The sequence below is a fragment of the Chiloscyllium plagiosum genome, chromosome 12 (assembly GCF_004010195.1).
Source record: "Chiloscyllium plagiosum isolate BGI_BamShark_2017 chromosome 12, ASM401019v2, whole genome shotgun sequence".
Classification (NCBI taxonomy): Eukaryota; Metazoa; Chordata; class Chondrichthyes; order Orectolobiformes; family Hemiscylliidae; genus Chiloscyllium; species Chiloscyllium plagiosum.
This window is the reverse complement of record NC_057721.1, coordinates 24,556,703-24,569,734: the sequence shown is the minus strand read 5'-3', so window position 1 is coordinate 24,569,734 and position 13,032 is coordinate 24,556,703. Positions and strand designations below refer to the sequence as shown.

General features: G+C 37.3%; 1 protein-coding gene across 5 annotated transcripts in view; it reads right to left on the bottom strand.

Annotated features, from left to right (window-relative positions):
* dmd (dystrophin) overlaps positions 1 to 13,032 on the bottom strand; it is a 2,012,228-nt gene that overhangs the window by 467,347 nt on the left and 1,531,849 nt on the right. For all 5 annotated transcript variants that reach the window (XM_043700735.1, XM_043700733.1, XM_043700734.1 and 2 more), the window contains 2 exons: positions 10,694 to 10,795; positions 4,705 to 4,789 (listed from right to left, as the gene is read on the bottom strand). In XM_043700735.1, the coding sequence (XP_043556670.1) occupies positions 4,705 to 4,789; positions 10,694 to 10,795 (187 nt within the window). The remainder of the gene's footprint in view (positions 1 to 4,704; positions 4,790 to 10,693; positions 10,796 to 13,032) is intronic.

Sequence of the window (13,032 nt, the reverse complement as noted above, 5' to 3'; positions counted from 1 at the left end):
ACAATAAAAATGGTTTGAACACTGAAACATTTTCTTAACAAGGAAAATTAGTCAAGAATTCCCTTTCTTCTACAAGTATAAAGTTTTACTTTCTTATCTGGCAGACGTGGTCTCCTGTTATTTTACACATCAGAAAGTCCTGAGTTTCAAATGTGTTATTAATTATGATATTAAATGATTTAACAATTATTCACTGATTTTGAAAATATGCTTCATACTGGCAAGTCACAGTTCATCCAATTATTTAATCTCCTGTATGTTATCATGAAGGATAGATATCAGATGGGCAATTGAACACTGACGTTCTCTTAGTATCTGGCTCAGCTGTAGAATTGTCAGGGATAGGGACTCTTGTGGGGCTGTGGTAATATCCCCATCCCTGAGATGCAAGGTCTGCATTCAAGTTCCACCTGCTCCTGAACTGTGTCATAAAACATTTAAATGTATCCAGAATTGGTTCAGACTAAGGCAAGGCTGGCCTTCCTGCCCTAGTGAAACAAAAAATGTATGCACATTCATGAAAAAGGGGGAACATCATTCAGCTGTCTCTTAAAGGGCATGAAGAGATTAGATATTATTGATAGTCAGAACACAGATTTAAAAATCAACTCCTGCAATATTTTGTGCTGAATATAATTAATATTTGGAAGAGATAATGCCCGTTCATAACACTTGAATGGCAAAAATCTCGACCAAAAAATATAAACAATTAAAAAAGGAAAATGTGGATTTACACAGTGCCTTTGTAGTCCTAGGATGGACAACGATCATTACAGCTAATGGAGTATTTTCAAAGTGTGCCTTATTGCAATGTAGGAAGCAGGAGTATCAATTTGCATTGTGCTAGGTCCCACAATCGGCACTATGACAACAATCAGGTAAGTTTTTTTGTCGTAATGTTAATTAAAAGGAAAAGTATTGGTCAGGACACTTGAGACAGCTCCTGTGTTTTCTGCAAAATTGTGTTATAGCATCTTTTACATCCACCTGAGAGGGCAGACAAAATTTTTGCGTATCATCTGAAATAAATGGAACCTGCGACAGTCCAGTGTCCCCCCAGCACTGCATTGCTGTCTTACTTTTGACCTTCTGCTGAAAGCCAGAATGTCTTGTTTTTGACCTTCTGCTGAAATCCATACACATAATAATCAAGTTCATATCTGAGACAAATATGGAGAATGTTTCACTTCAGTCGTCATAGTTAAAAGCATTCACAATCCAGAAATGGTCCATGTTTAACAAAATAGGAACAAGAGTAGGCCCTAAGTTCATGGCTGATTGAACACTTCAACGCCTTTCATCCATACTAACCCAATAAACCTTTTTACATTATTAATAATCAAAAGTTATATCAATCTTTACAAATACTTGAAGACTGAGATCCCACAGCCAATTGGGTGGAGAATTCCAAAGATTCACTGCACTCGAGTAAAGAAATATTTCTCTTCATCTTGGTCCAAAATGGTGGCCACTTATTTTCAAATTCTAACAGATGAAAGGCTTAACAGACAATCAATTTTTCAATGTATAATTTCAGTTACATCACACTGCAAATTTTTGCTATAAATTCTGTGTTACGATCGAGCTCTCCACTATCACCTGATGAAGGAGCGTCGCTCCGAAAGCTAGTGTGCCTCCAATTAAACCTGTTGGACTATAACCTGGTGTTGTGTGATTTTTAACTATTTTCAATTTATGCTCCCTGGTTTACCTTTCCTCATTCTAATAGCTGGTTAAGTAGACTGTACATACTATTAATAATACACATGAAAGAAAATTATTTCTTTAGGGAAGAAAGTACTCCAAAGGAAAATAAATAATAGGGGAGCAGAACTGACAGCAAAAATAATGGCAAGGCTGATGGCACTCCATTGTTTATAGTTAAATCGTAGAGCAATTTCAGGCAAGGTGCAGGCATATGGTGGGACATGAATATCTGAATTGCACTGAATTCCAAGTTGCACTGCATCACCGTTACCTTTGTGAAAACAATGTCTTGTTTCTACTTGGACTACACATCGTCACACTTCGCACAATCTGTCCTTCCTGTAAGGACCCTATTCCATTTTCCCAATTTCTCCAACTCTGTCACATTTGTTCTGATGATGTTGCCTTCTCGATTGGGCCTTCGATATGTCCACTTTTGTCTTCAACTGAGGATTCCCCACTACTCTGGCTGACAGGAACCTTGGCTGTTTCACATTTCCCTCACTTCTGCTCTCACTCCTTCCCTTCCCTTCCCTTCCCTTCCCCCCCCCACCCGCCAAAACACCAGTAGGTCCTCCCAACCTCACTTTCCACCTCACCAGCATCCACATGTAGAAGATCATAAGCCACCATTCAGCCATCCCAGCACGGTGCAACCATCAGATACATATTCACGTCCCCTCCCTTGTCAGTAATTTGAAAGGTCCATTCCTTCCAGGGCACCCTGATCCACTCCTCCTTCACTCTCACCACCTACACCCACATATGACACTTCTGCAATTGCAGATGTGCAACATTTCCTGCCCTTTTCCTCCTCAGTATCCAAAGTTCTAGACACATGGGCCAGATGAAACAATGACTTATCTGCATCCCCAGCAGACCAACATTCCGTTGTCTGCCTAATTTTCTCACTCCTTTCCCTCCTCACCCATCACCATCAGAAATACAACCTTCTCCTAGCTCCGATCACTTCTGAAGTAGTATCATTGGACTCAAAATGTTAACTCTGTTTCTTTCTCTCCTTGGATGCTGCCAGGCTTGCTGAGTTTCTCCAGCAATTTCAGTTCTTATTTTTATCCTCCCTGTTTTTAATTAAGAACCTGCCGTTTAAATAGGCAAGGCATGTCATTGGCAGCATAAATATTTGTACACCTGTGGTAAATACGAATTACTGCTTAGGAGCAACTCTGAAAACACAGATTAACTGTTATAGGTACTGGTTGCTATTATATCAGGTTTCAAATTTTAAGTTAATTTTAAAAAAAATTTCTTTCTTTATCCAATCTTTCTTTCCTTCTAATCTTGTTGCTATTCATTCACGGGATGAAAGTGTCACTAGCTAGGACAACATTTGTTGTCCGTCCCTAATTCTCCAGAGGACATTCTCAAGAGTCAAGCACATTGCTGGGGATCTGGATTCATATGTAGGCCAGACCACGTAAGGATGGCAGGTTCCTTCCCGAAAGAACAGTGGTGAATCAGATGGGTGTTTCTGACAATCAACAACAACAAATTCACAGTCATCATGAGACTTTTAGAATTAGAATTCATACAGTGTAGAAGCAGGCCCTTCAACTCAACATGTTCACACTGCCCCTTCGAAGAGTATCCCACCCAGACCCATTACTCTGTATTTCCCCTGATGAATACATCTAACATATACAGCCCTGAACACTATGGACAATTTACCATGGCCAATTCACCTAAACTGCACATCTTTGGACCATGGGAGGAAACCGGAGCACCCGGAGGAAACCCACGCAGATACAGGGAGAATGTGCAAACTCCTTGTAGACAGTCGCCCGAGGCAGGAATTGAACCTGGGTCCCTGGCACTGTGAGGCAGCAATGCTATCCGCTGAGCCACTATGCCGCCCCATTTTAATTCCAGATTGTTTTTTATTTCACTTTCTGATTTGGCTTTGAATTTACTTAGTCTCATTCAACCTCCTTCAGTTCTTCCTTTGTATTTTTTCTAACTCTTAAATCTTATTGTTTAAGGAGAAATCTGGTTGCCCTGTTTACTCAGATCCCAGGTGCCCCATTTCTCCGCAGCACCATAATCTGCCTGTGTCATCAGCAACCTTGCAGGCAAAAGGATTTTGAGTTGAAGTGTGCAAAGGTGAGTCTAACTAATCACCGAAAACCATAGGTGTTCTGCGACATCAGATTCTGATCCAAGGGGTTGCCATCATCACAGAATCTGATTCGCATTGCTGTTTCCCAATATAGTTTTTTGCGGGAATGTTAAGTGCATGATATCTTGCGATATGCAACTTTGGGTTACTTCAAGGGTTTTTAAAGCCCACAGACAATACTTTTGAGAATGTTTAGGCAGCACGGATGAAGGGAGACAGAGGATGGAGGGCTTCCTCATCAGCTTGTACCCTGGACTTCTGAGTTCCCTTTGCTCCTCACTCTGGGAGGCTCCCTTGTCCCGTGTCCCTTCTCCCCATCATTGAACCCCACTTCAACATCATGTGAACTTTCTTGCATATGTGCAGTCATCACACGTAAATTCAACGTGATGACATATGGCTTTTGGGACCACACACACGTGTTCTCAAATGAGTGCACATGTGTACTTGCCTGCAGTTGTGGGTGCCAGCAAACACTGCCTGACTGTATAACATGTAAATCTAGAAAGTAAACTGTGACCAACGAGGCAGTCTTTTCGTGAGCTGATTTCACTGGGTGCAGAGCTGTATAATAAACTGCCTTGTTTAGACCCTCAACCATCTCAATCTGGGTAGGCAATGTCCCAGTGGTATCATTGTTGAACTATTAATCCAAAGGCCCAGGTAATGTTTGAACATTGCACAGAGATTTAGTTCAAAACTGGAACTTATCTGATTTACCAATGATCTGGCATACACCGAAAATATTTTTAAAAATTTATGAACACTTGAACTTAATAAGATCCTTAATAATTATGAGAAGCAGATGATCTAATTGCCACTAACACCATTGTAGATCACAAATATAGCATTTAACTTACGAACACTAGGTTGATATCTTTGCTTCAGGTCGTATAGTAGTGTGTTAATCTTCTTCCAGTCAAAATTTAGGTCTTCAATTTTTCCCTATAATATATTAAGTTAAAAACAAAAACCTTAATAAGCTGGTACATTGCAGCACAAAATGCTAGATTCTTTATTTGCAATGGTTAGAGTAGTAATTAGCAGGCTATGATGGACAGGTCAATTGTTTTCCTCAGAGTTTGAGAATCAGATATTAACATTGCAGATGTATATTGAGAGATAATCGCTATTTGAATAGCTGCAAGAATTCAGGTTTACCCAAGATCTGTTCTTGGTTACATTTTAGTCTGTATCTTCTTGGTAGCAGACAAATTCTACTCTCCTCCTCACTTCATATCACATTGAGACTAATAACACAGACTATTCAGCCACCATCTGATGAGATGGTAAATGGCAGACATTTATTGACATTTATCGACCTTTTGTTTTCTTAAACAAATAATTTCATGAGGCATTTTATGTATAAATGCTGAACATCAATAACAACCAACTTTTTTCATTCATATTTGTAACAAAGCACCAGCAATGTCTTGCTGAGCAGTGTGTGCGCAAATGTGCACCTTGGGATAGTTCAAAGTGCTCTAAGTAATGATTGTGTCTGTAAGAGATCATCAGCTTTATGAATGTACTGCTGACTGTGCACAGAGATTACTGGGAAATTCTAACAGGTGCCCTAAGTTTGCTGGTGTAATTTTAACAGGTTCTTCACTGTTTTATGCTGGCTGGAAAATTGATGACATTGAGACTTAATCAGCTGAACACCAACGTAACAATAGTAACAGAAACATAATATTTGCTTAGGTCAGGCAACATTTTTTATGTTAGGACTTTTTGATCGTTAAGACTAATAGAAATACCAGACAAATACTCATGCTGGTATACTAACTCTTCATAAAAAAAAGACTTAAGGCAATAGAGCTTTGACAATGGGGTGAACAGCACAAATCTGGAATACCATAACCTACTTTTTCTTCCTAGGCAATTACTTACAGCATCTTTCTTTTTGATTTAGAGTTCCACCATTTTTTCCCTTTTATTTTACTCTTTTCACTCACACATTTTCACACCAAATTTCAAGATAGGAAATTCTTAATCACATTAAAATGAGCTGATGCATGTCCATATCCTTGTTACTTTGAGATCTTACCTCCCTGAACTCAAATATATATGTGGAAACATCTTTAAGGTGAGTTCTAGAAGTTTGCAACAGAGGCTAATCTTTGGAGATGGTGCAAAGTTGGATTTACCAAAGCCCAAGGGCCCTGGGCATCTTCGAGGGAGGAAACAGTAATTGTATTTGAGAGAGGTATTATTATCATGCTTATATTATGAATAGACTGAAAGATTGTAACAAGGAAAAGCTTTTATGATTTATCCTAATCACATCATTATGTTTATTGTATGTTGGTGGCAATTAACTAAATTGCTGAGTGCAGCCTGCACATACAAGAGGAGGATATTAGCATAGATATAGGAAATTTATAAATTATTTCTCACTTTTTATCTTTAGTTAGAGGCTTTTAAATGGCATTTGTGAGGTACTAATTTTTAAAATAAAGTGAAATTTCTTTTCTTGGCAGAACATGAATTGGCATAATCTTTTGCAGCTGTCAAAGAGCAACTCTGAAACATCTCTGCAGGAAAACAGCAACAAACAGATGCTTCCAATTGCTTGGAAAAGACAAGATGATTAATTTACTTAATAACAAGCTGATCTAACATCGACTTAGAGTGAGGCATGCATGATGATCAGGAAGTAGTTTTGATATGGGAAGCTGAACTCACATTTGGTGACACATGACAAGTAAGATAATAGCGTCAGGAAACCCTCCATCAAATACATACTCTGGAAGAGCTGTTTCTGCATTCTGGAAAGGTTTTTTCCAGTGGATTGAAAAATCCCAAATCTAACAACTCAGTTCAAGGTCGCAGGGATACAGAAAGCAGGAAAGTATAGACCAGTGAACATAATATCTCTAATTGGTAAAATACTGAAAGTAGTAGCAGGAGATTTATAACATTATAATGTAATAAATATAAGCCAATGTGGTTTTATACAAGGGGAATCATGTTTGAGAAAACTATTCAAGTTTTTTGAGAATAGAGCAAACAGGACAGGCAAAGGGGAACCAGTAGAAGTAGTGCATTGTGATTTACAAAAGACCTCAAAAAGGTGCCACATATTTTAGCTAAGAGCTTGTGATATTGAGGGTAAGGTAGTAGTATAGTGAAAGAATTGGTTAATTAACAGGAAACAGAGTGCAGGTAAAATGGGTTATTTTCAAGTTAGCAAACTGTAACAACAATAGAAGCTAGTTCATTGACTATATTCAAGAGCGAGTCAAACTGTTTTTGATCATTGAAGGATCCTAGGGCTATGGGAACAGCAGGTGTGTGGATATATGATCAGCCATGATCTTATTAAATGACAGAGAGAGCTCAAGGAATCAAATAGCCCATTCTAGATGCTATTTGTTATCATCGTGATTTTACAAATATGTGGTTTGGACATTTGTTTTATGGTCTTTATAAATTATATATGCTGTACTTTGGGATAATTTATTAGTGATTGTTTTAAAAATAAATTATGGATATGGTTTTGGCAAAAACAAGATTTTGTAACCTACTGCCAGACATGTTTTTTCATGTAACATAGCCTTCGTTACAGAAAAAAAGTTACACTACGTAGTGACTTTCACACGCTCAGGGTATCTCAAGTTCTCAATGACCAGTTCAGTAATTGGTATACTAACTCTTCATAAAAAAAGACTTAAGGCAACAGAGCTTTGACAATGGGGTAAACAGCACAAATCTGAAATACCATAACTTACTTTTTCTTCCTGGACAATTACTTATAGCATCTTTCTTTTTGTTTTAGAGTTCCACCATTTTTCCCTTTTATCCCTTTTTATTTTACTCTTTTTACTCACACATTTTCACAACAAATTTCAAGATAGGAAATTCTTTATCACATCAAAATGAGTTGATGCATGTCCATATCCTGGTTGTTTCAAGATTTTACCTTCCTGAACTCTAATATATATGTGGAAACATATTTAAGGTGATTTGGAGATGTCGCTGTTGGACTGGGGTGTACAAAGTTAAAAATCACACAACACCAGGTTATAGTCCAACAGGTTTAATTGTAAGCACACTAGCTTTCGGTGCTCCGCTCCTTTATCAGGTGATAGTGAAGGACAAATATAAGACAATCAAGGTATTTTTCAATGTATAATTTCAGTTACATCACACTGTAAATTTTTGCTATAAATTCTGTTCCTTACAATTGTGTCCTCCACAATCACCTGATGAAGGAGCACACTCCAAAAGCTAGTGTGCTTCCAATTAAACCTGTTGGACTATAACCTGGTGTTGTGTGATTTTTAACTATTTAAGGTGAGTTCTAGAAGTTTGCAACACAAGATCTATCTTAAGATGGGCCAATCTTTGGAGATGGTGCAAAGTAGGATTTACCAAAGCCCAAGGGCCCTGGGCAACAGCAAGGGATGGAACAGTGACTGTATCTGAGAGAGGTATTGTGAAAAGACTGAAAGATTGTAACAAGAAAGACAGGGGGACATGACAGTACTTTTATGCGTACCAAGGTCCTACAAACAGCAAAGTGAAAAATGATCAGATAATTTGCATTTGTAGCACAGATAGAATAAATATTAGCTACCATTTTGGAGTGCAACACAGCAAACTATTTGAACATTGTGAAATAGCTGAATATAATAAATTGCAAAATGATTCTGTAGACTGGTTAATTTGAACACTGTATATTCATGGCATTTGAGAATACTGTACCTGCTCCATCTGACAATTAGTGCTATATTTAGCATGAGAAACATTTTATATGGCACAAACTGTGTTTTCAAATGTTCAGTTACAATAGATGCAGGTTAGGACTAACCTAGTCTTGAATCATAGAATTGCTAAATATTTAGATGGACTTCTTACATAACGACAGCATGTTGTCACCAAGTCTCAAAACATCTCTACAGTAATAGACACACTGCCTCAGAAACTTTACTTTATCAGAGACATATTTCAGTTCATAACAAATCAATTAAACACTTTTTTTCATTGTTGCATTTTTGTTTGTTTCTTGGAATAAACAGCTTCTGCAATAACAGATTGTAATTAACTGCTTCACAATTATAAGTTTATAATGAATTTATCACTATTGACAGATCCCACTTTTCTGAAAATGTATTTGACATTTCTCTTAACAAGCTGATGAAATGACACTCAGAACATAATATACTTGTGGTTTTTCAGTGACTATGAGGTCATTCCTTTAACTTTTGTGGAAGTTTGTTATGCACCAATTAGCTGCTGAATTTCATACATTAGAGCAGTGAATACTCTTCAAAAATAACCAATTGATGTGAAGCACTTTCTCAGACAAATTCTCTCTTTACCATAATAGTGAACCCATTCTCCAGTTGTCATTAGAATAAAGCTAAACATAGTGTGACTTTAAAGCAGAAGATTGGAAAGGAACCACATAAACCACAGATATATAGTATACCTGGCCAGGCATTTCAGTTTTCCTATTTGATCACCTAAATGTTCAGCATAAAAACATCTTGATCTCTATTCAGCTGTGGCCTGCTGCCCTCCAACTAGCATTTCTTCCCTGCCCCAGCTCAACTTATTCGATGGAGAACTTCATCCATTTCTAGAGTGAGAATTTTGTCAAACAGCAGATATTAAAAGGGAAGTTAGATAGAGTCCAAGCATGCACCTTTCTGCAGTGATTTATTTCAACTTACATATCACAGAAATCCAACAATCTGATTCCTTGCTCCCCATACACATCATCCATTACAAGGGGTAGGCATAGAAATAATAAGCCCGTGCTGCTGATGGCCTGGGCCCCTGGATGCCAACTCAAGTGCAGCAGCCTGGCTTTGATCTGAGCACAATAGGTGCTCCGGAGATCTGGCCCCTGTGTACCCTTATGTCCCAGGCCCTGCTCAGTTTGCAGCCAATTATCCTTGAATTAACACATAACCATTACCTGTTTGCTAATTTAATTTGGTCTCCAGCATCCCTGCCAGACCATACTTGATGATAACAAATTGGACCTGCATACTGGCTGGAGCAGAAGTCACATTGCACAATAGATACATTTTGTACAATACTAATCAGAACCACAGTAATTTCTGATTTTAATTGTGATCCTCTAAGGGGAGTCAGAGATGAATGTCTGAAATACCCTTCTCCTTGCCCTCAACTGGTTAGGATCTTAGTCTCCTTTCATCCCTCTTAAGAGAACTCTTGGCTTTTGGGTGGCACAGGGAATCTCTTTATCATGATGCACAATTTCTCTCTCTTACGTGTGACAGGATGTTCAGAACAAAATGTATTTTCCAGTCTATCATTGCTTGTACCTTTCAATCTCTGAGAAACTCTTATTCTCAACCAGATACTTATCCGGGTTCAGTTTCTTTGAAAAAAGTCGATGATCTGAGCTGCTTTTGCTGTGTTTTGTTTTGTTCCAATTATTTTTGTCTAACATCCTCACACAAGCTGTTCTAGGAATTAACAGCTTGAGTTTTGTTAAACATTGAAAGAAAAACAACACAATCTTCACCGGAAATAAGAAAAAGTGAACATTGTACAGTATTTAAATGTCAACTTAACATATTGTTGCACTCCAGTTCATTTTCTTCTTTTGCAGCTAAGGGAAAGGTGTACTTACTCATCAAATAATTACCGGGTTTACTCCAACACTAAATTATTTCCCCAAAGACAACATATTAAAATGATGTTTTCAAATTAAATTTGAATTAGTCATCATTTAGCAGATATCATTTTGATCTGATTGCTCTTATTTCAATTGGTAACATCTTGCTGTCCAAGTTGCATGATTAAAATAAATGATTAGAAGTTTACAAATCTACAATAATAAACCATTTGGATACAAGGTGATATTACCTTTAATGGTTGAGGGATGGGCTTTTCCTTTGAGAAGTGCTGAGCCTTTAACAGAATCCCTTCCACATCAGCCTGCTTGGCTAATACGCCTTCTTCTGCCTCCTTAAAACAGAAAATGATTAAAAATATACATCATTCTGAAATGATCAATACATTCATTAGTCGGTGTTGACTCTTTTACAGACTGCAGATCATTCCTTACTGATTATATTCAAACTATTTGCTTGTGCCCTTTTACTCATCAGCGTATGGGAGAACTTTCTGTTTCTCAAACCTCAATATAGCTATTGTCAGCAAATCTTGAATATACTATAGTTAGAGTCATAGAGTCATAGTGATGTACAGCATGGAAACAGACCCTTCAGTCCAACTCATCCATTCTGACCAATTTTCCTAACCTAATTTAGTCCCATTTGCCAGCACTTGGCCTATATCCCTCTGAACACTTCCTATTCATATGCCCATCTAGTTGCTTTTAAAATGCTGTAGTTGTACCAGTCTCCACCACTTCATCTGGTAGCTTATTCCACAGATGCACCACCCTCTGCATGAAAAAGTTGCCCCTTAGGTGCTTTTTATATCTTTCCCCTTTCACTCTAAACCTATGCCCTCTAGTTCTGGACCCCCCACCCCAGGAAAAAGCCCTTGTCCTATCCATGCCCCTTATGATTTTATATATCTCTAATAAGGTTACCCCTCAGTCTCCAATGCTCCAGGGAAAACAGCCCCAGCCTATTCAGCCTCTCCTTGTTGCTCAAATCCTCCAAACCAGGCAACATTCGTTTTACTTTGTTATCACTTCTCAGCAGAAACAGGGGAAGCAGGCAATGGTTTCAAATTCAATTATACTCGATTATAATAGCAATGACACCTTTTCAGAAGGTTTTCAAATTCAATTCACACTTAAAATTCACCAAGTTAGATATGAGAAAATCACATGAGAAAAGATGGAATTATAACAAGCTGTTCATCTAATCTAGTCAATTCCTTCCACAGAATATAAATGCCAATTATGCTCCCTAGCCCTTAAAGAAAGTTCACCAAAAGCACACAAAGTTGATCAAAGCTACACCTCTTATTATTCCAATCCAATTAATTGCTTTCCCTAGATGACATTTCTAAGGTCTTAAGAACGCAGAACTATCAATTGCATTGATGTACCTGATGATCTAAGTCTTTAAATCCTATTCTTAAACAGTTTTTTTTATCATCACTGAAGGATTTAATTATCCACTTTTTTCTGTGAGTCTGTTTCAAATATCTATTACTGTTGTCAGTGGATAGAAATTCTGTTAATCTCTCGTCTCACATGAGGCATTTTAATTTCAAACCTATGTCCTCTCGTGCTGCATGCATTCTGCTAAATGAATCAACCTGCTTACATTGACATTATCTGTTCCTCTCAACATTTTAAGGCCTGGATTAGTTTTTCATTTCTGTTGTCTTTTCTCTCACGAAAATAAATTAACTTTTGTGTGAATCTCTTCATAACTTGGACCTAAATAAAAATATTACATCACGTTATACTCACCTGTCACCAATTGTTACATAAAAAGATGTACAAAACCCCTGATAATCCAGTCATCTTTGATACAGGAAAATGCAGACACATTGAGTCAATAGAACCAAAAATAATTGATTGAAATATGAAGTCACTAACGATGCATACATGACTAGAATGACAGGTCTTAACTTGTGACAAAATATATCTTTAACTTCATGAGTGACAACAGCTTCACAATTACTTTCACTGATACAAATAATAAAATCATTTTGCATCTGCGCCTTACTAATGTAAAGAACTTATCTAGATACATCACCATAACATTAGCCATCACAAACTTAGCATGCCAGCTTGCCATCTGGCAATATAAACCGATGAGAACAGTAAATTTGGTAAGACAATTGCAAATTCTCATTTGTGTATCTAATTAATGATTAATATCCTATGCTTTTTTATAGATATTTTTATTGAAAATTTAACATATTTTTACAAGTTTACAAATAAAAAACCCCAAGTATAAACATTGATATACAATTAAATCTTAAATAAATAATAACCAAAATTTAACAAAAGAAAAATACCGAGAAAAAAAACAAAACTCAACTAACTACTCATCTAACCTACAACTAACCAGAGTGTATAATTAAGTCTCTTACATTATTCAAATAAAAAAAAACCGACGGATAACACAGAAATTGGGTAGTGAGATACATGCTCGGAATATATTAACATCAAATGTAACAAAACCGGTATTTATGCGGGATTCCTCTCCCAAGGGGCCCTGGACCAGCCAGGTTCGCCATTTCAATTAAATAAAAGCCCTTGTTAGGATGGC